The 27632-nt window shown below is 42.9% G+C and overlaps 1 protein-coding gene across 3 annotated transcripts in view; it reads right to left on the reverse strand.

The window, feature by feature from the left end:
* Window positions 1-27632, reverse strand: part of sorcs3a (sortilin related VPS10 domain containing receptor 3a) — a 281809-nt gene that overhangs the window by 13522 nt on the left and 240655 nt on the right. For all 3 annotated transcript variants that reach the window (XM_061679784.1, XM_061679782.1, XM_061679785.1), the window contains 4 exons: window positions 22557-22670; window positions 22061-22232; window positions 6136-6322; window positions 4294-4427 (listed from right to left, as the gene is read on the reverse strand). In XM_061679784.1, coding sequence (XP_061535768.1) covers window positions 4294-4427; window positions 6136-6322; window positions 22061-22232; window positions 22557-22670 — 607 coding nt within the window. The remainder of the gene's footprint in view (window positions 1-4293; window positions 4428-6135; window positions 6323-22060; window positions 22233-22556; window positions 22671-27632) is intronic.

Genomic DNA, 27632 nt, shown 5'->3' on the forward strand with positions numbered 1-27632 from the left:
AAAAGGACACTTTCACACCCCACACCCATCCGGCCACACCCCCGACCACAATCACACCTCTGACTTCTGCGTTTACCATCCACGAACAGGATGTGAGACGCATCTTCAAACAACAAAAGATTAACAAAGCGGCAGGCCCAGACCATGTGTCCCCATCCTGCGTCAAAGTCTGCGCGGACCAGCTTGCGCCAGTCTTCACTCAGATCTTCAATAGATCTCTGGAACTGTGTGAAGTACCATCCTGTTTCAAACGCTCCACCATCATTCCAGTCCCCAAGAAACCTGCAATCTCGGGTCTAAATGACTACAGGTCTGTTGCCTTGACATCTGTGGTCATGAAGTCCTTTGAACGTCTCGTGCTGGACAACCTCAAGAGCGTCACAGGTCCCCTGCTGGACCCCCTGCAGTTTGCCTACCGAGCGAACAGGTCTGCGGATGATGCAGTCAACATGGGACTGCACTTCATCCTTGAACACCTCGACAGTGCAGGGACCTACGTGAGGATCCTGTTTGTGGACTTCAGCTCAGCGTTCAACACCATCATCCCTGAACTCCTTTCATCCAAGCTTCTCCAGCTCAGCGTCTCACCTGCCATCTGCCAGTCGATTTACAGCTTCCTGACGGGCAGGACACAGCAGGTGAGGCTGGGAGAGACCACCTCATCCACACGCAGCATCAGCACTGGGGCGCCCCAAGGTAGTGTCCTCTCTCCGCTGCTCTTCTCTCTCTGCACGACTGCACCTCAGCGCACCTGGCTGTCAAACTCCTCAAGTTTGCAGATGACACCTCTGTCATCGGCCTCATCAAGGACGGTGACGAGTCTGCATATCGACAGGAAGCGGAGTGGCTGGAGCTGTGGTGCAGCCGACACAACCTGGAGCTAAACACTTTCAAGACTGTAGAGATGATCGTGGACTTCAGGAGGCATCCTTCGCCACAGCTGCCCCTCACGTTGTTCAGCTGCCTTGTGTCAACCGTCGAGTCCTTCAAGTTCTTGGGAATTACAGTCTCTCAGGACCTGAAGTGGGCGACCAACATCAACTCCGTCCTCAAAAAGGCCCAGCAGAGGATGTACTTCCTGTGGCTTCTGAGAAAGCATGGCCTGCCACGGGAGCTGCTGAGGCAGTTCTACACAGCGGTCATCGAATCAGTCCTGTGTTCTTCCATCACAGTGCTGCTACAAAAAAGAACAAACTCCGACTGCAACGGACAATCAAAACTGCTGAAAGGATTGTCGGTACCCCCCTACCCACCCTTGAGGACTTGCACGCTGCCAGAACTAAAACAAGAGCGTGCAAAATCCTCTCAGAACATCCACATCCCGGTCACCAGCTCTTCCAGCTCCTTCCCTCAGGTAGGCGCTACCGTTCAATGAAAACTAGAACTAGCAGACATTCCAACAGCTTCTTCCCTCTTGCGATCAACTTCTTAAATACCTAACCTACAATTCCATTACAACATGCTGGAAATGTTTTGACTTGAGCTCGTTGTCACATTTCTGTGGGGCCAATTATATATTACTCGTGCACTCACTGTAGTTGTCTCGCCACGCTGCACTATTTGCATATTTGTTGTTGACCAATACTGGCCATTTGCACACTGATTGAGGAGTATCTGCAACATTTGCACAACATTGTCCCAGATTATCGCGCTACTCGCCACTTTTAACTGCATACACTCCTTGAAGTCTCGGCGCCCTTTGCACAATGGTCATTGCACCGGACGATTGCAAAATTAGTCATTCGAACTGCTCTAAGTGCTAGAGGACTCTGCATCTTTTGCACAGTTGTCAAAAAAAAAAAATGTACCGGCATTACCAGATAACTATTCACCATTTATTGCTCAGTGACTGTTTTTTTTTGTCAATGTCTTTATGTCTCAAAAGTGTTCTCTGTCAATTGACTCTGTTGTCGTACGAGAGCAGCTCCAACTACCGGAGACAAATTTCGTGTGTGTTTTTTGGACATACTTGGCAAATAAAGATGATTCTGATTCTGATTCTGATTGGCAGTGCATATCAGAGCAGAAACCAAGCAATGAAGTTGCTTGGTTAATGAAGAAATTGTCTGCAGACATCCAAGACCGGATTGTGTCAAGGCACAAATCTGGGGAAGAATACACAAGAATTTCAGCAGCATTGAAGGTCCCGAAAAGCAGTGTGGTCTCGATTATTCAGAAATGGAAGAAGTTTCCTAGATCTGGTCGTCCGGCAAGCTGAGTAATCGGGGAAGAAGGGCCTTGGTCAGAGAGGTGAACAAGAAGCCTATGGTCACAAAGGCGGAGGTCCAGTGCTCCATTGCGGAGATAGGAGAACCATCCAGAAGGTCAACCATTGCTAACGCACTCCACCAATCTGGCCTTTTATGGTAGAGTGGCCAGACGGAAGCCACTTCTCCCTAAAAGGCACATAGTAGCCCGCTTGGAGTTTGCCAAAAGGCACGTCCAGGATTCTCAGACCTGCAGAAACAAAATTATCTGGTCTGATGAAACCAAAATACAACTTTTTGGCCTTAATTGCAAGCGTCATATTTGAAGAAGAAGAGGCACTGCTCATCACCTGGTTAACACAATCTCTACTGTGAAGCATGGTGATGGCAGCATCATGCTGTGGGACTGTTTTTTGGCTGCAGGAACTGGGCGACTAGTCCGCATAGAGGGTAAGATGACAGCTGCCAAATATAGAGAAGTTGCTCCAAAGTGCTCTGGGACTCAGACTACACCGTTGATTGACCTTCCAACACGACAATGACCCAAAGCACACCACAGCCAAAATAACAAAGGAGTGCCTTCAGGAGCAGCCTGTGAATGTCTCGAGTGGCCCAGCAATAGCCCAGGCTTGAATCCAATTGAACATCTCTGGAAAGACCTGTCCACTGACGCTGCCCATCCAACCTGACTGACCTTGAGAGGATCTGCAGAGAAGAATGGGAGAAAATGCCCCAACACAGGTGTGCCAAGCTCAGAGAGACATACCCACGAAGACTTGAGGATGTGATTGCTGCCAAAGGTGCTTTAACAAAATATTAAGCCAAGGGTGTGAATACTTATGTACCTATTATGTTTAAATTTTCAATAAATTTGCACAACTGTCTAAAAATATGTTTTTAATATTGTCATTATAACATATTTTATGTAGATTTTTGTTTTTAAAAGAAAAATCAGTTTTAGAAAAAATCTGTAACAGCAAAATTTGGAAAAAGTGAAGGGGTGTGAATACTTTCCTGTGGCACTGTACAAACTCTGTGTAAGGTGTCTCAACTTTTTCGACTTGTAACGTGTTGGCATTTCTCTCCCTCATCATCGATGTGAAAAGCTAATATTCACTCCCTAATCTTTAATCTACTCAACAGCTGTTCTGATCTCAAATCCAAAGCAATGCAACACCACCATCTACAGTGGTTTAAGAATCTGAATTTCACACATGAGCTGGGTGAGACCCTCTTCCATGCCCACTTGTTGAAAAACATACTTGACGAAAATATACATAGGTGGCAGTCAACAGATTGATGGACGGCCACAACAGTGAACGAGTTAATGTGAAATACTGTATAAACTGTAGATCTGAGTTGAATAAACAAACAAATGTTTTAAGAGAGGACGTATGAGAAGAAGAGATGTGGCTGTGTTCAGAATTAACCAATCACATACAAACTAGGACTTAAATGGGATTCAGCACAATCTTGCTATCATTTAAGATGTCTCAGATTAACCACAGATAAAATGTCAACTGTTCAAGTAGGTTTTTCCGAACATCGTTTTTTTCTGAAAGATTTGTTCTAACACTGACTGGTATTTGGAGCTGTTCATTTTTTGCTAGAATTGGACCTGAGCCAAGGTGGAGGGATTTAGTAATAGTTCCAAATAACAGTCACTGTTAGGGCAAAACTGTCAGGCTTCTGCTGAAAAGATAAAAACACTATTAGTACAGCTAAAATTTTGGGGAGTTAATAAGGGACAATTTAAATGGTGGCAGGTGTTTGCTGACTCCCATTTAACGTGAGTTTGATAGTGATTGGTTAATTCTGAACATTCCCAATTAGAAGAGGGTGTGCACACTTGTGCAACCGCAGCAACTCAGTTGATTATTTCTACTTCCTCTATCAAAAAGGTTTCTTGTTTTTCAATTGAGTTGTACAGGTGATTGGTTACATTAATGGTGGAAAAGGTTTTGAAAGACTACATCTTGGTCTCATTTTTTGATATCATGAAAACCTGGCATTTAAAAAGGTGTATGAACTTTTTATAGCCACTGTATACACAGCCAGTATGAACAACTAGAATCTAAAGCTTTACCTCAGTGGTGTTGCCAAGCCACCAAAAGTAGGTGACTGTGCGGGGATGACTGGGTAGGACAACTGCTGAGATGTTAACTTCCTTATTTCTTATGACAACAAAGGGAGAAAGAAGCTGGACATGCTCCACAGGACCTAAGAAAAGAAGAGTACAAGGGAGTTCTTATGAATAAAATCTGACTTTGTATTTCTCATTAAAATAGGAAAAACAGCACACAAAAAAATATTTGCCCTAAAGCTTATTTGGAGAAGAAGAAAAAAATCTGTAGCCTGTGCGAAAATGAGCATGCAGTATATACTGTATATCGCCAATGCAGGTAAATTAGAAACAAATTATTGGTCAATATTAAAATGGAAGACCTATGATTTGGTGAAATGTTCAGTGTGTTCCAGATCTTGTTTTGGGAATTATAAATCGTGGAAAGATTTGTGTATTTGGAAAAAAAAAGACAGACCAATCCTGTCTATGTAAGGTTGCTCAAATAGATCATCCAGTTAACAATAGCAATGTGACAAGATTTCCCAAAATGACAGTCTGCCAAAATGCTAAGTGTGCTTCGAATGGCCACTTCAACTCGAGTACAGGAAAATAGACTTACTGGGAAACGCTTTTGCCTTGAGAAAATCTGGTCCAAACATGCCTTCAAATGAGAGTGTAACAGTATAACTTGATTACTTCTCAACATATCTCCACGACCCTTTCGTTTAGTCTGCTACTCAGGGAACCCCTTCTCCGATTGGCTGACCCGTTTCAGTTAATAATATCCACCAATAAGCTGTGATGGACTGAAATGCTAAGTCTATGCATCAAAATTACCCTGACGTTTGAAATGGCGTCACTTGTCTGCAAAACGCAAATGGAATATTACTCGTGAGAAGAGCAGTGTGGGCAGGAGAATGTGTCATGTACTTTAGTAATAATTTTTTTTTTCTTGAATATATTTGTTATGGAGGATTTTAGAGGCATTTTAAGTTATCATTCCATGTTTTTTAGAAAATTTGACAAAGATGGCAGCCACTTGTCACATTAATGTAACGGACATGCTCTCGCCCGATGGCACCGTGACCCCAAAACTCCAGACCGACGACATCGCTGTCGCCGCTCCCCCGTCGAGGGAGACGACCACGGAGATGCGAGATTCAACTTCGCACACAGACGGTAAATTAATTATAAGCCAGGAGCATCAAAGCTCACAGACGACTGGTTTCAAACACGGATGCTAAATGAATCGCAAACCAATCCCAAGGAGCATCAAAGCTGAGACACAGACATTGGTTTCGAACCCGGACGCTAAATGAATTATCTTCCAGCCAGAAGAGGCTCACCAACAAAGACTTCTCCTTCCTGCTGTGTTCTGTGACACCTGCCCATCTGGGCTGGGACAATGGACGATGCACTAGCGACACCCACAGGTGGTGGAAAGGCACTGCAACCCTGGATTAACTAATCACAATTTTCACTGGACTTGAATGTGATATAATATTTTAAGAACTTTACATGAACGCCACTAATGACTGTATTTCTGCAAATTTGAATGTCTGATGTCAAATCTGTTGTCAACTGAACCGGATGAAATGTTTCACCCCACACAACACAAATGGCACATTGCAAATATTAGTGTTCTCAACAACCACATAAAATTTAAACATTCGTTACAGGGGGGCGCCACCAACCCCCCAGAACCCAGGGAGGTCCCGAGCCCAACCGAAGCACCCCGAACAGTCCCAAAGGGAGGAGGATTCAATTATATGATGTTCACTAATATGATTTATGACAATTTTATTGAGTGTAAGTAAGAAATGCAACAGTAAAATTGTACTTGGCGACAATGTGGACACTTACACGTGACATGCAGATAGAGTGTTGTTGTGTCATAACCCAGGGAGTTTTCTGCCAGAGCTGTGACACAAAATATCCCTGCAGACTTGTAGACATGTTTGATGCCCTCTTCAGCCCAGCTGAGGTTCGAATAGGACAAGGCTATGCCATCGCCAAAATCTAGTTGGATGTTAGTCCGTATTGAATCACCCTGAAAAACAGCACAAGTGTCATTTGGTCCACAATCCAAAATAAAATGGGATGATACCATGTTGTCTTTTGTGTAGAAGGACGCTATAGCATAAGCACACTTTTATGGGCACATTTACTGAGACATTCAGAAAAAAGGCAAACACTACGAAATGAAATTAAGAGAGGACAAAATGGCTTGTTGATATTGAAAAGGGATAAACTGAATTTTTGTGACACGTGACATTTAATATATTTTGACATGTGCACACCCAGAAGAAGAACCGTAGGTTATTTTGAAGGACACAGAATTCCTACACACAACTGGTTGTGCTCTCCATCACTGGTTTTACCAACACTGTAATAATTACAAACTTTATAATACGAAGAACATGTTAATGGGTTTGCAATTGCCGACCAGGAATATAGCACCTTCAAGATGCAATTAAATGCTCTTCATAAGAAAAAATGTAGCATTTAGACTTGACAAAATGATCAATTAGAGTATCTGGTGTAGTATAAAAACATATGCACTATTTCGGCTGTGCTTTTCAGGGAGTGAAAAATATTATTCTGTTCTTGCTGATAAAATCTGTGTAATCATGCAGTCATGCTTGTAATTGGATATTATTGAAGGCAAGAATAAGCTTTGTCCAAATTATATAATGTAGGCTGATGTGATTTCATCTAAATTGGCACAATGAAAAAAGGGAAGGCCAAAAGTTCAGATAATGCAAATTATGTAAAAAAAAAAATTATAGTAAAAAAATAATTTAAAAAAATATGTGACTGGCGACCAGTCCAAAGTCCACTGGCATAGGCTCCTGCATGCTTGCCAGTGACCTTGACGCAATAACTGGTAGAAAATGGATGGGTGAATGAAAAGAAATTCCTCCATCCATCCATCCATCCATTTTCTGAGCCGCTTCTCCTCACTAGGGTCGCGGGTGTGCTGGAGCCTATCCCAGCTATCATCGGGCAGGAGGCAGGGTACAACCTGAACTGGTTGCCAGCCAATTGCAGGGCACTTACAAACAAACAACCATTCACACTCACATTCACACCTACAGGCAATTTAGTTTTCAATTAACATGCATGTTTGTGGGATGTGGGAGGAAACCGGAGTGCCCGGAGAAAACCCACGCAGGCATGGGGAGAACATGCAAACTCCACACAGGCGGGGCCGGGGATTGAACCCCACTCCTCAGAACTGTGAGGCTGACGCTCTAACCAGTTGTCCACTGTGCCGCTGAAAAGAAATTGAATTTTCAAATAATTTTAGGACTACATTTGACTTATAATCAGGAAATACAGTAAGGCTACAGCATTTGCCGTAATTATAAAGCTTAAGTATAGTTATTTAATACATCTGCTTCATGTAAAGTACTAAACTTGTGCATGCATGTTGTATCAATTGATCCAGAAGATGGCATGTTTGAAGAAAACTAAACATTATACTTGTCGTGAAAGTACGAATGTACTACATTTTAAAACTATTTATTTGATCAAAAATCAAGCCTGGATATCAATAATTGTCATATTAGGCTGCACATGCTGCTTATCAAAGTGGGTATGAATGCATGACTGCATATGTGCAGACGTGTAAGTATGCTGCATCCCACCATGTGGTCGATGTATGGTGTGTGAGTCTTCAACTGCATTTACAGATCCCTTTGGGATTCACATCTGGCACCATGTGATGATCTGAATGCACTGTGTGCGTGTATGTGTGTGTGACTCCAGCTGCCAGGGCAACCAATCCTGTGCGCTCCACCCCAGGTCTGCAGGGGCCAGAGTGAGCCTTTCCTTGGCAAATTTGTATCACTGCTTCTATGTCAGTGGTCCCAAAACACCCGTAAAGCCAAAATATATGTAAAGGGGCAGTCAAAAAGGAATGCGTCCGAATATTATAATTTGTTTTTTAATTTAACTACTTGTTAAAATTAATTTAAATTTAAATTAAAATAAATTTAACTACTTGTTGTTTACTTGTTTAAAGGTTTAAAAAAAAAAGCCTGTCCTCTTCCTGTCAGCCATTTTGGAAATCATCATTGTTGGATGCCTGTGAGAACTGTGATTGAATTTCTTTGTTCTAGGGGAGTTAGGGTGATGCCATTCCATGGATGCTCTTGCTCTTTTTGATTCAAGCTCTAAATTATGAACCCATGTCTAATCTAATCTAATCCCCGAATCCCCAATCACTATACGCTTGAGAAAAAAGTGGTCACCTTTGTGACACTCAAGAAGCTTTAAAACGGGCCACCTTGTACATTTCTGTGAGTTGTCTGGGAACCCACCAGGCACAAATTTCCGAAATGGCTGGGAGGAAGAGGACAGGCTGAAATAATGTTTTTTCCATCCATCCATCCATTTTCTACCGCTTATCCGAGGTTGGGTCGCGGGGACAGTAACTTTAGCAGGGATGCCCAGACTTCCCTCTCCCCAACCCACTTCATCCAGCTCTTCCGGGGGGATCCCGAGGCGTTCCCAGGCCAGCTGAAAGACATAGTCTCTCCAGCGTGTCCTGGGTCGTCCCCGGGGTCTCCTCCCGGTGGGACGTGCCCGAAACACCTCACCAGGGAGCCGTCCGGGAGGCATCCGAATCTGATGCCCCAGCCACCTCATCTGGCTTCTCTCGATGTGGAGGAGCAGCGGCTCTACTCTGACATCCTCCCGGATGGCCGAGCTTCTCACCCTATCTCTAAGGGAGACCCCGGACACCCTGCGGAGGAAACTCATTTCGGTCGCTTGTATCCGAGATCTTGTTATTTTGGTCACGACCCACAGCTTGTGACCATAGGTGAGGGTAGGAACATAGATCGACCAGTGAATCGAGAGCTTCGGCTTTCGGCTTCACCACAACGGACCGATACAAAGTCCGCATCACTGCAGATGCTGCACCGATCCGCCTGTAGATCTCTCGTTCCATTCTTCCCTCACTCGTGAACAAGATCCCAAGATACATGAACTCCTTTACTTGGGGCAGGATCTCATCCCCGACCTGGAGAGGGCACACCACCCTTTTCCGACTCAGGACCATGGTCTCAGATTTGGAGGTGCTGATTCTCATTCCAGCCGCTTCACACTCGGCTACGAACTGCTCCAGTGAGAGTTAGAGATCACGGCCTGATGAAGCCTACAGAACCACATTATCTGCAAAAACCTGAGATGCAATACTGAGGCCACCAAACCTGACCTCCTCTATGCCTCGGCTGCGCCTTGAAATTTTGTTCGTAAAAGTTCTGAACAGAATCGGTGACAAAGGGCAGCCTTGGCGGAGTCCAACCCTCACCGGAAATGAGTCCGACTTACTGCAGGATATGCGGACCAAACTCTGACTCCGGTTGTACAGGGACCGAACACCCCGTATCAGGGGGTTACATACTCCAGAAGCACCCCCCACAGAACCCCCCGAGGGACACGGTCGAATGCCTTCTCCAAGTCTCCAAAACACATGTAGATTGGTTGGACGAACTCCCATGCACTCTCAAGGAACCTGCGGAGGGTGTAGTTGTTCTGTAGTTGTGAGGGTGTAGTTGTTCCGCTGTTCCACGGTCAGGACGAAAACCACACTGCTCCTTCTGAATCTGAGATTCAACTTCCCGACGGACCCTCCTCTCCAGCACCCCTGAATAGACCTTGCCAGGCAGGCTGAGGAGTGTGATCCCCCTGTAGTTGGAACACACCCTCCCGTCCCACTTCTTAAAAAGGGGGACCACCACCCCTGCCAATCCAGAGGCACTGTCCCCGATGTCTACGCAATGTTGCAGAGGCGTGTCAACCAGGACCCACAACATCCAGAGCCTCTTGGAACTCTGGGCGAATCTCATCCACCTCCGGGGCCTTGCCACCGAGGAGCTTTTTAACCATGTCGGTGACCTCAACCCCAGAGATAGGAGAGCCCACCTCAGAGAACCCAGACTCTGCTTCCTCATGGGAAGGCATGTCGGTGGAATTGAGGAGGTGTTCGAAGTATTCTCCCCAACGGCTCACAACGTCCCGAGTTGAGGTCAGCAGCGCCCCATCCCCACTATACACAGTGTTGATGGTGCACTGCCTCCCCCTCCTGAGACGCCGGATGGTGGACTAGAATTTCCTCAAAGCCGTCCGGAAGTCTTTCTCCATGGCCTCACCGAACTCCTCCCACACCCGAGTTTTTGCTTCAGCGACCACCAAAGCTGCATTCCGCTTGGCCAGACGGTACCCATCAGCTGCCTCAGGAGTCCCAGAGGCCAAAAAGGCCCGATAAGACTCCTTCTTCAGCGTGACGGCATTTCTCTGTAGATAACAGTCACACAGACAGACAGAGAAAGATAGATTTGCCGGCTTCATAACAAAGTTATTAAAATCTTTGACTAATGAGTGAAATGAAAACGAGCGACAAATTAATCAAGCAATCTTTGCAGTTAGCGGTATAGCCCCCCCAACACACGCACACACACACACACACACACACACACACACACACACACACACACACACACACACACACACACACATTGTTAAGTAAGAACTGTAATAAGATGGCAAACAAGCATGATTAGGGGTTGCCACAGGGTGTGATCCTTTTCCATGTAAGCCTATCTCCTGCATCCTCCTCTCTAACACCAACTGCCCTCATGTCTTCCCTCACGACATCCATCAACCTTCTTTTTGGTCTTCCTCAAGTTCTCTTGCCTGGCAGCTCCATCCTCATCATCCTTCTACCAATATACTTACTATCTCTCCTCTGGAAGAAGTCTGCACTCTCTAACTATCTCCAAAACATCCAACCCTGGCCATCCTTCTGATGAACTAATTTCTAATCCTATCCAACCTCGTCACTCAGAGAGAAGCTCAACATCTTAATTTCCGCCACCTCCAGCTCTGCTTCCTGTTGTCTCTTCAGTGCCACTGTCTCAAATCCGCACATCATGGCTGGCCTCACCACTGCCTTATAAACTGTGCCCTTCATCCTAGCAGAGACTCTTCTGTCTGAATTGCAAGAGTTTTGAAAGCAGGATAAAACTGTTTGAAGTCCGAAGGATCCTGGGATATAATTTAGTAATTGTCTAAAAAACTGCATAAATTGGTTGAAGTCTATAGTTGATTAAGATAAATAATTAGGGCCTTACAGAAACCATAACCAGCAAATAGGGGGTTTGAAGCTCCGGATCTGTGAGATAGTGAGCAACTTAGATTATAATAGTGGTGTCCATTTTGATAGCGCTATATAAAACTGATCAGTGTGTGTGTGTGTGTGTGTGTGAGAGAGAGAGAGAGAGAGAGGGAGAAAGAGAGAGAGAGTGTGTGAGCGCGCGCTTGTATTGTGACAAAATGGCCGAATACAATGAGGTTGTGAAGCCCAAAATGGCTGGCGCCACCAATGAGGAAAACAGCATTTGGGGCGATGCTATATGCAAGCTTATTACAAAAAGAATTGAAGAGTGCCCGTCAAACAAGGTTACAACCAAAATATTAGATTTGAACAAATGGGCAAAAACAAACATGTTTGATGGAGATCTCGGTCCATTTTCGGGCCCCTTCCAAACAACAACCGTTGATCCTTTTAGAAAGACAAAAACAACAATTGGAAACAACACAATTCACAAAATTAGCCACGATATTCGGCAAATCAAAACATGAGAAAAAAAACAAGAAACTTGGAAGATGACATGAAATTTACAAAGAAAGTAATTGGAGACATGTTGAAACATAAATTGTGTTCACAGGAACTTCACTACAACCCCGCGTCCCGTTTCGGACGGTGCGAGTGATGGGGGAAGAGCCCTCCCCCGTCTCTCGGAACAAAGGTCCCTTTTAGGGACATGTGTGAACAACCACAGAAAGGGGAGGGTGCACCCACGCTTCCTGTACCCACCTCGGCCATATGCCCTAGTCAGAGAACTATTGACTCAGACTGAAAATAAGGCAATAACATTAAATCAACAAGCAGTAATACATATTAAAAAAGACGTCTAAGAGTCTCACAGCAATAAAGAAGTAGAGAAAGGCAAAAGGAAAGTGAAGGAGGACAGCGATGACTGCAAAAAGGTAAACAAGGTTACAATAAGTAGGGATAAGAACCAAACGACCTGCAACCTAAGTTGGTATGTTTGGCTGTGTACTGGGCTAAGTGAGCAGTGTGAATGTCAATGTCTAAAAGATGTAGAAGTAAGGTCCATCCATCCATTTTCTGAGCCGCTTCTCCTCAATAGGGTCGCGGGCGTGCTAGAGCCTATCCCAGCTATCATCGGGCAGGAATAGGATACCTTATCTTGCATTCACCCTGTGCTTTGATATTTGTTGTCATTTTGATTAAACTTTTATAATTCAGTTGTCCTATTTCCGAGCAAGAATTCAATATCATTTAACATCCAACAGCATGATGTATGTTTGTAGAATCTTTTTTCAGTTTTGCCGGTTCATGTGTGAACCAATTCAAAAGTATTGTTTGGAACAGTGAGGCTAATTTGGTGGAGACTCAAAACATTTTTTTTTACATTAAAAGATGAATAGGAGACAAGAGAGTTCAGTTATTGTTTTTATTTCCAGACATTTGTATCTGGATCTGCCACACTACTTGGAAGATAACATAATTTTTAACAAAATACATATTTTTAGGTGCATAAATGTATTAGAATAGATACAGTATATTTAAAATAGATTAAAGTGATTAAGAATTAGTATTTGGCTCCAAAGAAATTGCTTGCAATAAAGCCCCATGACCCACTTACCTTAGCTTTGTACACCCGTTTTTTTCTGCTTTTGGATTGATTTTCTTTTTTGTTGTTGTTTTGTATGATATTAAAGACCCTGTGTACAGTCATTTTGTCATGAGCCGCCCTGCAGTACTATGGTGGGAGCCTGGGTGGCGCGTTGCACCATCTCGCCCTCTTTCTCTCCCCTTCCCTCGCTCTCTTTCCAGCACCTTCCTCAGCCGCGCACCTGTCACCAATCAGCCCTCGTTACCACCTGCATAAAAGCCTGCCAGATCCCGGAAACTCTCGCCAGAGTATTGAAGCTTCCCCAGCGGTACAACGGCTCCCCAGTTTCCATGTAAGCTAGGCAAATCCTTGTGATCGTTTTGACCTCCGTGTTTTTCCTTGTCTTCAGTGTTTCCTCCGTGTCCCAAGTGGATTACTGCCATCACGCCACCAAGCCAGCCGCCAGTCCTCATCACTGCCTGCCACGCATTGTCTGCTTCAACAATCCGACAGCGCATCTCAAGAAAAATCTACATTTCCATTTCCACATTTTCAATAAACTTTTCACCAACCTCTCATCCTCCACCTGCTCTTGGGTCCAGTCTCCATCCATTTGTGGCAGAATACTCTGGTCACAAATGGACCCAGCAACCCCAGAGGTGCTAAAACATGCACTCACCCTCCAAGGCGCCCACATAGGGCGACAAGACAAAACTCTTCAAGAAATAATGGAATCTTTACACTCCCTTATGCAACAAGTATCCCTCCTTTCTTTGAAGATGCAATCTGATCACCCCCAGTAAGTACTATTTTCGAGCCCGCAGCCTCCGAGCCACCCCGTCTCCCATACAAAGAACCTCATGTCCCTCCGCCCAAGCCCTACTCCGGGGACCAAGGTGCATGTAGCCAGTTTCTACTTAATAGCTCACTAGTGTTCAACCTTCAATTGTACAGTTATCCCACCGAACAAACCAAGATCGCGTTTGTCACTAACTCCACAGCAAACCATCCAAATGGTCCACTGCGTTGTAACACAACTCCTCCCTGGTACTCCAGTCATTAAATTATTTTTACGCCGAACTAAAAAAGGCATTTGATCATCCCATTCAGGGCAGAGAAGCCACACGCCGCCTCCTTACGCTACCTAAGGGCGCTAGTTCTGTAGCTGCATATTCCATTGAATTTCGGATACTTGCGGATGAATGCGGGTGGGATGACGCTGCGCTTTGGGGGATTTTTCTTAACGGCCTTTCGGAGCAACTTAAAGAAGAGCTTGCTGCCCGGGACGAGCCCTCCTCTCTCGAGAATCTTATCACACTCGCCATTCGCCTTGATAACAGACTACGAGAGCACGAGAGAGGGGGTCCGAACGCGTAAAGTTACTTCCACCGTGAGCACCGCACCGTCAGCGTCTCACCTGTCTTCTGCACCACCTACCTCCCCTTCGTCACTCTCCACTGCACCTTATGAGCCCATGCAAATTTGTAACACAAGTCTAGATCCCCAGGAACGTCAGCATTGCGTCATCCAGCAGCTGTGCATTTCTTGCGGTCAATCAGGTCACTTCATTGCCACATGCCCCTTGCGGCCAAAAGACCAGGCCATGGTGGCACCGTGGTGAGCCAAACCACCATGTACTTTCGCTCTACCTCCCGTATGACTGTTACTGCTTGCATTTTAGGTTTTGCTCATAACACACCCATAGTTGCTCTTATAGATTCCAGTGCAGACGATAATTTTATTCACAAAGGTATAGAACATCAGCTCCAACTCCCTCTCCAACCACTTCGGTCTCCTAAAAAAGGCACAGGCTCGGTTGGGCGAGTAATATCCCCTGTCACCCACCAAACAGTACTGTTCACCTTGCTCATTTCCGGAAATCACTGCAAGAACATTTCTCTTTTCGTTATCCCTTCCCCTGAGACCCCATTAGTCCTTGGAATTCCCTGGCTTAAACAACATAACCCCGCCATTGACTGGACGGGCTTACCCATCACTGGATAGAGCCCTCACTGCCATTCACGATGCCTGCTCTCTGCTATACCCCTGCTATACCATAGACTACCCTGGACTCAATGACATCATCATAAAGAACAAATCACCACTGCCCCTCATCGACCCGCCATTCAAACCCCTCTGCGATGCCCAGATATTCACCAAATTGGAGCTACGATATGCCTACCACCTCATCCGTATCCGAGAGGGGGATGAATCTCTCGGGTACGTTGAATATCTGGTAATGCCATTCGGATTAACCAACTAGTAGTCTTCCAAGCATTCATCAAGGATGTCCTCCTGGATATGTTAAGTTTTTGTTTACCTGGCCGACATCCTCATTTTCTCCCGCTCCCCCGAAGAACACTGCAGTCATGTACGCCAAGTCCTCCAGCGCCAACTCGAAAACCGTCTGTACGTCATACGTCAAACCAGAAAAACGCAAATTTCACCTCTCCTCCATACATTTTTTAGGCTATATCATTGCCAAAGGACAGTTGCAATCAGACCCTGCCAAAATCCAAGCAATTATTGATCTATCGCCGCTTCATCCCCAATTACAGAAAGGTCGCCCTTCCCCTCACCAGCCTTGCTTCCACCAGCTCCCCCTTTCAGTGGACCCCAGTAGCATCCCAAGCTATCAGCCAACTAAAAACCCTTTTCAGCAGTGCTCCCATCCCACACCACCCAGACCCCTCCCTCCAGTCTGTGGTGAAGGTTGACGCCTCGGACACTGGGGCAGGGGCCGTCCTCTTGCAGTAGGACCCCACGTCCCAGAAATTTCATCCCTGTGCTTTTTTTCTCCCGTCGCCTGTCCCCTGCCGAGAGGAATTACGACGTTGGCAACCAAGAGCTGCTAGCCATAATATGGGCATTGGAAGAGTGGAGGCACTGGCTGGAAGGGACTGAAGTACCATTTATCATCTGGACTGATCACAAGAAACTTTCTTACGTCCATTCCGCCAAACGCCTTAAAACCCCAACAAGCTCGCTGGGCCCTCTTCCTAAGCCAATTAAATGTCAGTCTCTACTTCCGACCTGGATCCCGCAACAGCAAACCTGACGCCCTATCCCACATATGCTCACCCCCCTCCAGCCCGGCAGAACACAAAACAATCCTCCCTTCCTCCTGCTTCGTTGGTGCAGCCGCATGGAAGATCAAACGTATTGTCAAAAACGCTCAAAAGACTCACCCTGACCACAAGACCGGACCGACTATTCATACCCGATTCCGCATGGTCTGACGTCCTTCAGTGGGCCCACACTTCAAGCTCATGTCAGCCCGGCATCACCCGCACGATCCAATTTATCCAGCAGCACTTCTGGTGGCCCAGCCTCGTTTAAGACACCCGGGAGTTCGTCCAAGCCTGTTCAGTCTGTGCCTGAGGGAAGTCTTATCACCTGCCCCCAGCTGGTCTGCTGCACCCCTTACCCTTCCCGAGCCGCCCCTGGTCCCACATCGCTTTAGACTTCATCACCGGCCTGCCCCCTTCTGAAGGTAACACCATCATTTTCACTGTTGTCAATCGATTTTCTAAATATGTCCATTACATACCCCTTCCCAACCTACCCCCTGATTTTGAAACTGCTAACCTCCTTGTTCAGCATGTTTTCAAACTCCACAGTATCCCCATTGACATCGTCTTGGACCGGCGCCCCTATTTCTTCCACTACAATTGCAGTTGGGCATCAAGCTATGCCTACAACACGAAAAAAGGCATCTTACCTGAAATGATATGTGTGTTATTTCGGCTCCAGTGTCTCTGCTGTGTGCAAACATGCGCGGTGGTTGGAGCAAGGCCGTGGTGAACTGTTGAGTGTTGGCATACTGTGATGAATGATGCATTTAAATGATGGTGTAAAATATGCCTAAATTGTTCATCGGATACCGGTCCAAAAAACATTTTATTATGATTGGTGGTACACCTGGCCAATGTCCACCAGATAGAGCCAGAGTCGTAGTCAATAAAGAGCCTGATGGTAGTCAATAGATCAGCGCAGACATATCAGAATCAAAATCATCTTTATTTGCCATGTAAAAACACACAAGGAATTTGTTTCATGTAGTTGGAGCTGCTCTAGTATGACAATAGACAGTCAATTGACAGAGAGACATAAAGACATAAAAAACACAGTCACTGAGCAATAAAAGTTTACCAGTAATGCGGTAATGCCGGTACAATTTTTTTTTTTTGAGAATGTCCTCTAGCAATTAGAGTAGTTTGAAATTACTAAAGAACAATAGTCTAGTGTAATGACCACTGTGCAAAGGGCACAGAGACTTCAGGAAATGTATGCAATTTAAAGTGACTAATCCGGGACAATGTCGATTGTGTAAATGTTGCAGATGCTACTCTGGCACATGAGTGGCCAGTATTGGTCAACAACAGATATGCAAATAGTGCAGCGTGGCGAGACTACTACTAGTGAGTGCACGGGTAATTTATAATTGGCCCGACAAAGTTGTGACAACAAACTCACGACAAGATTGGCAGCATGTTGTAATGGAATTGTAAGTTAACAGTTTAAGAAGTTAATGGCAAGAGGGAAGAAGCTGTTGGAATGTCTGCTTGATGTAGTTTGCATTGATCAGTAGCGGCTACCTTAGGGAAGGAGCTGGAAGAGGTGGTGACCAGGATGTGGAAGGTCCAAGAGGATTTTGCATATGTTCTTAATACAGACTTGCCAATACAGTCTTGTACTCAGTTGCTTGCACAATGCATATTAGCAAACATATAACCCGAAACAGCTTTCAGCAGCAATATAAATATATATTTCATTTATAGTAACTAAGAGTTAATAGCCACTATCGTTCGTTGCCCATACTGCAGATAGTGAGTTAGTTGATGAAGTGATAGGACCTTTTCATTGTACAAGTGGGAATTTGGAATGAAATGTTTATTAAACAAATTGTTTGATGTTGTATGTTATCAATGTTGTTTGATGATATGATGAGTATATGTTACACACAGATTTGGGCTGCCCTCCGGAGTTGAGAAGGAGAAGGGTTGGGTGAAGTTGTCTCCATGGCAACACAGGAAATGTGCTGTGATGATCATAGGTGCCTAGGGAAGTTGGTGGAAAGTCCCGTGCTCTTTTGAGGAAGTGAAAGCGTTGTCTGTGAGCTTCACTAAATTTTACCAAATCAGGATAAAAACAGGTGAGCCGGCCCCAGCTGGCTCTGTAATGCCCCTGGCATTGGAAATCCAATAAAAGCTGAAATACTTCTGCGTTTAGTGTTCTTTTGTTCCCGTCGGTTAGCAGCAACAGGATGCTGCATCGAAGCTTTGACGCTCTCGTTCTAGCTTTGTGTGAAACGTAAGATGATAAAAGATGCAGCTTCTGAAGACGGCTTGAAAAACCAAATCAGGATAAAAACAGGTGAGCCGGACCCAGCTGGCTCTGTAATGCCCCTGGCATTGGAAATCCAATAAAAGCAGAAATACTTCTGCCTTTAGTGTTCTTTTGTTCCCGTCGGTTAGCAGCAACAGGATGCTGCATCGAAGCTTTGACGCTCTCGTTCTATCTTTGTGTGAAACGTAAGATGATAAAAGATGCAGCTTCTGAAGACGGCTTGAAAAACCTCTGACAAGATTAGGTAAAGTTAAATAAAGGATTACTGCAAAGCCTGAGGGAGAGAGCCCTCCAGCATCCATCCCAAATCTATTTCCTAATCTAACAACAAATTTGTCGCCGTTTACAGTCCATTGTGTAATACGCAAGGACAATGGGGAGCTTTAACCCTTTTAACGGAGAGCTGGTCAGAACTCCTTTAGCACCATAGGTGCAGGGGAGCCTGGGGTAAGTGAGATCTGACACAGAATTTATGGCTCTGCCGCCCCAAGCCAGTCCGCCAGCGGCAAGCGTTAGCGTTGCGACCCTTCAGACTTGTCACAGCTGCGTCCCATGTGCGCCTTCACAACGGAGACACCACAAGGAAAGTAATGTGTTTATTGTGCTAGCTCGCAAGCTAACGAGCGAGCTGGCTAGCAAGCTTACAAGCCTGCGAGCTGACCAGTATGGTGTTGGCTTGTCCAATAAGTTGACGCCTCACTTGGTTTGGTGTTATGTGTGCGTCCACATGACAGTGAAACATCAGAGAACATTAACTGTTTAATACAGCGACAGTCAGCTTATGTCTGCGTGAGCCACACAGAGCCACAGACGTGCTTGATTGACAGCTATAGGTTCCGTGGGGTGTTGTTTTAAGGGTATTCAGTGTACATGCTCACACAGTCCTGCAGCTGGAGGGCGGCTTCTACTTTTCATGATTTGGAATCCTTATTTCATATACGTGCTGATTTTTTAATTTTTGTTTTTTTTAATCCATACAAATTTGGCAGACTTGTTAATCAAATACAAGTATTGTATAACAGTGCAATGAGTGCAGTGCATTATACTACTTCTAAGGTTACAGTTGATGCATTACAACGTAGGCAAAACCATTCATGAGACACATGCTATAGTATGGCCTTTTTAAATGTTTTAGATAGCCTTCTGGTCATTATTGTAAAAAATAAAATTAAAAAAATTCAAGTACTTGTTTGCATGTTTTCCTTGCTGCTAAATTACAAACTTCTCAAGTGGATTTTCAGATTTGTGGCTATTTCCCTTGAGATGTATTCCACACATATGACCTGCTTCAACTACAAGACACTTTCTTGCATATGTGAAAAGTCATAGTCAAAATATTAGACAGACAGACAGACAGTCCGGCAGACAGATAGGCTGATAGATGAAAAATGTTTATGGCTTATTTTGCTGAAACTTAAGCCCAGTTGTTGTATTTACTATTTGTTCATAGAACCTCAATAAAATGGAGCCCGATAAAACGGATCGTTGGGACTGAACAATGTGTTCAAAAAGAGTTTTAATTTGTCACTTAAAATACAGTTGACAAAGTCTGTTAGTTCCCAAATTGGCCTCTGTTGTTTACTAGCGCTGTGTTGCAATGCAGGCAAGAGAATGGGACTGACATATTTCCGGGTCACAGATATACAATATTACGAGATCCTATTCCAAAAGACGTGCCTCCCGTGCCGACCTGGCAGCCATGTTGACTGTGGGGCACTGATGTGGCGGCCATGCAAAGATGGTTATATCTATTGTCTATTGGTCATAGTGCAGAGAGAACGTGGCATGGCTGGGTCTTTAACTCTGAGGAGTACAAAACACAAGTCTTTGGAGTTTGGAACATGCTATTTTTTTGTTAGCCTTTGGCAACAGATTTGCAACTAACAAGCACACTCATTCCTCGCGGCTCATGAAAGCAACTCGCCAATGATGAGTACTGTACGTCCAACATATCAAAATCGGCAAGCGTGGTAAGTTTGGCTAAAATGTGAAACTTTCAAACATTTTTAAGCTTTTTTCATATTTATTTACAATAACTTACTAATTGTAGTGCACTGAGCATTTTAGGGCACAAAAAACCCTACAAAACAATAATTTTGTACTGTACAGTAATATGGGTGCATATGGCCTCAAAAAAAAGAAAAAAAAAAGTGCTTCAATGTAACAGACAATCGGCTATATCGGATGACCCTCCACCCCTATTAGTTTGTTCTTTCGAGTTTCCACTGTTTATGAACCAAAAAAGGAGAGTATTTGTTTATTACCTAGCGTCGCCGTTCGGGCTGAGTTGAGTGACACACGAAAGGGGAACCATTCAACCGGCGAGTGCCGGGGCCATCGCCTAAAAGTGACATCATCGGGCAGCGCCTTTTCATTGTCTTGTCCCTAATGACGCCATTTCTAGGAGACGCACAGTAAAAGAACTACAATTTCCAAATGACTGCTCAACAGTCCTTGTTCCATACCCATTTACCGAAATAAATACACTCACATATGAATTTAATTGACAAATATGAAAACTAAGGACATTTTTGCTAGAGTTATAATTATAGTTAGTTTTGTACATGTAAAATGTAGTTTCAGTTACTTATTGTTTAAAAAAAAAAAAAAAGAAAAAACATTTTCATTTTTGTTTCAGTTTGTTGACTAAAATTCAATTTTGGTATTAGTTATTTCATTGGGGGGGGGGGGGGTATATATAGTCTGTGTTTCCCTTTATCCTGCGTTAGTTTGTTTTGTCCATTGAGTTAGAGTGCTCACCCTTGTTTTCCACACCACGTTCCAAGTCAGCCTTGTTTTGTGTAGTGTATGGGTTGTCTATTTGAGTTTTGTTGAGAAAATGGATGGATGGATACTTTGAGTATTTGTTCATTAAACAATTAATTGTTTGGACTTTGCTGTTTCTGTGTTTGATTCGTGCATTTGGTTTCAGACTTAGCTTGCCTGTGATAGTCACTAGGCATTCCTTTTTGCAAGGCAGATGGACCATGTTTTGGAGACTAGCTAGAACAATACACATTTTGTTTATTAATTCAGTTTTCACCATGCTGCTGCTTTATTCTTCACACAGGCAAATACTGTGAGTGAATTTTTCAAATCAAAAGACTATAATTTCAACATACGTTCCATTCAATTTCTTTAAATATGAGACCACTGTTGTGGGCAGTGGATATACATTAATTGCACTCAAAATGTAAACCCATATAATACCAGGTATCCATATTAGTGTTTCTAGCATATTCTAAATCAACAAAAGAATGGCCTTACCAGAAGAAGTCGTTGAATTAATATCTAGAGACTGAATACAATTGAAAAACTGCAGGGTGACCTGAAAGGTAATGGTTTGTTTTAATATTGGACTACACTTTTAATAATTTAGTTTACAGCCATGATATTAACATTAAAGAACAATAGACAATCCTTAACACCCCAAGTCAGCAGTTAAGATAAATGTGTCATTTTTCTGCCGAGACATATGAGAGACAGGTTTCAGTGAAATCTAGTTTTGGAATAATGTTATCCCCAACAGCTCCGCAATACATTCATTGGAGTTTCTGTACTTCAGTTAAATCACAATTTGATTTGATGTCATACTAATAAAGGATACTTTGTAAATCAGAGATGGACCAATCTCATGTTGTAGAGCAACATAAACACAGCAATCCAATGGTACTTTTACTGCTCTCTAACAGCTAAACTTCTGTGTCGGTATCACGTGCTCTCACCTCATCCAGATGAACCAGGAAAGTAACATTAGTGCCCAGGTTGGCAGCTAGTTTACCATCTTTGGTGGTCAGCAAAAGTCCCTTTGGAGGTTTCTTGGGGCATTGTTGCTTTTGAGCTGTATACATTTCTTTTACTCCCTTGGTGCAGTTATTTAACACCACTTTACGATACCTTCAGAAAGAGACACAAGTTGAACATTTAATTGTGCACTGTGATGATTAAAATATTTCTACTTAAATCTCAGAGGTTATATTTATCAATGATAAAAAAAACGTTTTTAAGTTGAAAATAATTTGTTTTAAAAATTCTAAAGTCCATGTTGATATGTGCATTTTAATTATTATAGCTGTTGTTTTTACAGTAACACTGGATAATGGCATGCAATGCCCTCATCGTGCTTGGTGGGCACCACTCTTTAATGATTTACATGGATATGTAGGATTTACATGGTTCTACATAGAACTATGAATTTGTCAATATTCAGGCCATCCTCACCCTGTGCTGTTGAAATAGTTCTGACCCATACTGCAGCTTTTGGTGGTTGAGGAGGGATTAAACCAAAAGGAGGGCCTGCAGTTCCCATTGCCGCTGCGCTCATATCCATAGTCACTGTCAGACAGCAAAATGCATACACAAGGGACATGATCAATATCAAAATGCAAAAAAAGGATAGATTGTAATCTGGCTTCTATCTTGCAGCGATTAATGAACACTTTTGAATAGACTCACTCCCACCGTTACTCTGTATTGACTTGAGCTACTGTTGAAAAATATGCCTCCAACGTGGTATGTAGTGACATACATCAAAATCCTTTGACTCTTTGACTGTTTTGCTGTGTGTTTAAGCCTCTTTGAAGTCCTCTCACTCCTGACACTTTTTAGATTAGGAGCACTTTCAGGGCTATAATTATTTACAAATAGATTTTATCAAGGGTCAACTCAGAATTGTCGGCGTTTCCACTGAAAATCTTTAATCTGTCTTTTTAAAATGGCATCACAAAGGGCTATTTATTTAGCCCTTGGATTCTTTATGAACACAGGCCCATGTGTTCATAAACCCAATTATTGGAACTTTTTTTTCACTTGTCTCGTTTGGGGGCAAAATACTGTACATAACGCTGTAAATCTATATCCCTACCTAATGTTTTTTTTTTGAGAAAAAAAAAACACTTGATCATGAAATGATAAGCCAAGTGTAAATTTTGTTCACTAAGCTAAGTGGGTTTTTTGCATATTACAGTGAGGTAAAATGTCTTGACTGTAGTCTCCTCAAACAAATTTACCATTTTTTAAATACATCAGGTTTGTTTCATTTTTTTCTTTTTCTTTTTTAGTTTATTTGGTTGAAGATACTGTAACAAAAACATATTAAGAAATGCAGGTTCATGGATCAATTCAAAGTTTGCTCGAGTTGGCATTTTGAACACCACATTAGATGTAAATATTTACATAGAGCTATGTTTAAATGGTGATATGCTCAGTTCGTACCACATGGGTGCTTTCTCTGTTCCGAATCAGTTGATGTGCTTATTATAAACAAAGTCACCGAGTAAAAATTCTCAAGCTATCCCAATGCGTACAAACCACATGATATTGCTCTTTTATCTTATGGTTACAAAAATTGATACAGGAACTTTTGCTCTATGGACAAGAGAGTAATAAGAGGAAAACACTGCACAAAAAAACAGAACAAAAAACTGGTTTGCTGATTACTTCTGTATCTGGACAATCTAGCTGGCTACAGTATACCCACAAACACCTGACGGCACTTTAAAGGCTCCATATTTTGGCTGTTTAGACCTCCACAGAATGACTAAATTTCATTTAAAAAAAAACATGTTTTTTTCTCATAAAAGTGTCTAGAAAAGGCTACTTCTGTTTGACCCCGTTTTGTATCTGCTTCGTCCATATTTGGCGAAGACCGCACCTTTTCCTCTGTTTGGTTGCCTCCGTGTAAAAGACCCACTTGTGAGAGCACACGTTTGTTATGTTGACCACTGACTCGGGAGCGGAGAGTTAGGCAGGCATCTTTGAATGACCAGATTTCCGGCTTCTCATCAGAAAAACACCTGGAACTCTGGAATCCGTAGACGATTTGAATTCATATTTCACGTTTACTGAGGCACGATAGAGCCAATAAAACTCCCAAATACTAGAAAAAGTTGGATTGGTAACATATGGGACGTTTAAAAGCCTTCGCGCACTGAGAAGGAAGCATGCTGGTATCAGACGGTAGGTGCTGACATCAAATACGCGAAACAAAAAGCGTCTCTGTTAAGTCAACTGCCTCATCTGTTTGGATGCCACATGGACTTGCATCACCATGAGGATATTTCAGTGTGGTAGGAGTATAATTATACCACATTGGTGTATCCTGTTAGCTGCTGATTCTACAGCTAATGTTGTTGAGGTATTGCACATATGCTGCATCACAGAATACAAAAGAGAGCCAATTAACGTAAAACTGCATGTTGTACTTTACATCAGAGGTGAACTGTGATAGAGTACATTTGGAACCGTGCTGAGACCTCCCGGTATAGGTTAGCAGGAGGTCAGGAGGTTGATTTTGTCCACACCGGAATGTGTTTGCTTTTTTCATGCTTGTTCACGTGAACCGCACCAAGGGAAGTCAAACTAAAGGGATTGAGTGTGAAAGCACCCAATTAATTGGGACAGGTACCCCTGTGACCCAGTCCAAAGTAGGCTAAGTGGTAGATTGTCACATGGAATGAAAAAGTATGTATAGTTATATGTTGAAATGATAACAGTCATTAGGAACAGTCCATATGGAGAGAGCAAATGCTCCAATTACTTTACATACTGGATGTTTGTTCTACATCGCTTAAATGACAGCTACATAGGGCAATGAGTGGATTTAGGAATGTTTATATTGGGATATCAAAACATTTCTGGAAAAGAAAGAAAGCAAAACAACAACAAGAAAAATATATGGGATTAACTTCATGCTTGTTTGACAGAAACTAATCAGTGCTTACTTTCTCGACTTCTACAAAAAAATATTGACACCCGACACTGTAGGATGTTGTGTTCCCTGTCTCTTTTGTTATAAAATAAAAAAGCAAACCATTAAAGATTTGCATACAAATTGAATTATTATCTAAACACCTTTCCCGTCTTTTAATTGGAATAATAACAAACATAGCACATTTTACTATCAGACACTGCAGTCAGACATCATTAGCATGTTGTTTAAAACAATTAAAAACCTGTCACAATATTGGAAAAAGTGTGGAGTGTAAATGTGTAAAAGAATAAATTATGAAAATGAAACGTGATGTGGGCAGCATGCAAAATTGAACTAATTTTGGTTGTTTACTGTACTGTGAGAAAATGGGCACTGTTAAGAAAAATTACTTGCTGAAACTGGGTCAGACAGCCCTGTGAATGTTGAAAAAAAAAACAGATGAGAATCAATCATCATCCTTGTATTTTTTTTAGTATCTGAAGCAGAGTCCAGTTTGTAATTTGCTGTGTAGTAGTAATACAAACAGGTTTCTTGCTTCATCTTGTAGTATTTCCTGGATTAGTTTCAGAAGTGCACAAGATCAGAACAATCAAGGTTTTAACGCTCATCAAGTTCTAACCTCATCTATTGCATGGTAAAGTTTTATACAGTTCTAAAAATCCACCTCATCATAACACAACATGGACACTTCAACTCACAGATGAGACCAACAAATTGTAATCTGCACTTAAAAATGTTCAGACCCCCTTCATTTTTTGTGATATTGTAGCCAAGTGATAATATTTAAATTGAACACCAAACAAAGTATCAGACAGGTGACCAATGCCTTTTGGACATCTTGTATTCTACTTCGTCTTCTCCCATACCAGAAGTGGTCATCTCAATGGATACTGAGAAGGTGTTTGATCAAGTGGAATCTTTTTTTTTTTTTACATTCAAAAAATTTGGTTTTCGTTGCACATTTATATCATAGATTAAACTTCTGTATACATCTCCTTGTGCCAGAGTCTAAACAAACGACTGCTCAGAATCCTTCTCTCTTAGTCATGGAACACGTCACAGCTGCCATCTTTCCCCTCTATTGTTTGATATTGACATTGAACCACTGGTTGCGGCCATTAGCTCCAGCCAGATGCTTTGTATCATAAGAGCACAAGTACATAAACTGTCATTATATGCGGATGACCTCTTACTGTTCTTGTCTGACCCAGATAGATCCATTCCTTCAGTGATGACCTTGCTGGACAAATTTTGAGAAATATCGGGCTATCAGCTAAATACACAAAAGAGTGAACTTATGCCTGTTAATGTGGCTGCCACAACATATGCCCTTTCAAACCTTCCTTTTAACGTATCTGTAGACAACTTTACATACTTGGGCATCTGCATCACCAGAAAAAGTACAGACCTGGTAGACAACAACTTCTTGCCCCTCCTACGTAGGATGAATGAAGACTTCCTCTGTTGGACGGCAGGATTAATTGCATTAAAATGAATGTTCTCCTGAAATTTTTATACCTTTTCAAATGTATAACTGTATTCATCCCAAAATACTTCTTTCAGGGTCTTGACAGCTTAATCTCAAAGTTGATCTGGGACAAGAAGACTCCCAGGATACAAAAAATAAACATTTTACAGTCCTTGAAGAACTATAAAGGAGTATAGCACTAATGACTTTTTTTTTACTTTATTAATGGGCTGTGAACATTTGCAGCATGTTCCACTGGTGCCATATTAGTGATCAGCCACCACCATGGCAGCAGGTTGAGGAGGTTTCCTGTAACTCCTCTACTTTGCGGGCTCTTTTGTGTTACCCGCAGACTTTATCACCTCTAGCATACTCTGGCAATGTAATTGTTAAAAACTCTCCTAAAATCTGGCCGAAGTTTTAGCGACATTTTGGACTGACCTCTATACCCTACTCTTCTCCTGTCCATTTAAACCCGTTTTTACTCTCTCCGCCAGTGACAGGGCCTTCGCAGTGTGGGAAGGTGTGAGGATTCGGTCATTTGACAATCTCTACATTTACGGGATGTGTGCGTCTTTTATCCAGTTGACCCACAAATTTGGCCTTGACAGAAAGCAATTTTTCAAGGTTTTTACAAGTCAGAGACTTTGCCCAGAAGCACTTTCCTGGCTTTCCTAAGATTCTCTCTACAACCCCAATTCCAATGAAGTTGGGACGTTGTGATAAACATAAATAAAAACAGAATACAATGATTTGCAAATCATGCTCGACCTATATTTAATTCAATACACTACAAAGACAAGATAGTTAATGTTCAAACTGATTAACTTGATTGTTTTTAGCAAATAATCATTAACTTAGAATTTTATGGCTGCAACACGTTCCAAAAAAGCTGGGACAGGTGGCAAACAAGACTGAGAAAGTTGAGGAATGCTCAACAAACACCTGTTTGGAACATCCCACAGGTGAACAGGCTAATTGGGAACAGGTGGGTGCCATGATTGGGTATAAAAGGAGCTTCCCTGAATTGCTCAGTCATTCCCAAGCAAAGATGGGGCAAGGTTCACCTCTTTGTGAACAAGTGCGTGAGAAAATAGTCGAACAGTTTAAGGACAGT

This window comes from Phycodurus eques, chromosome 6, assembly GCF_024500275.1.
Source record: "Phycodurus eques isolate BA_2022a chromosome 6, UOR_Pequ_1.1, whole genome shotgun sequence".
NCBI classification, from domain to species: Eukaryota; Metazoa; Chordata; class Actinopteri; order Syngnathiformes; family Syngnathidae; genus Phycodurus; species Phycodurus eques.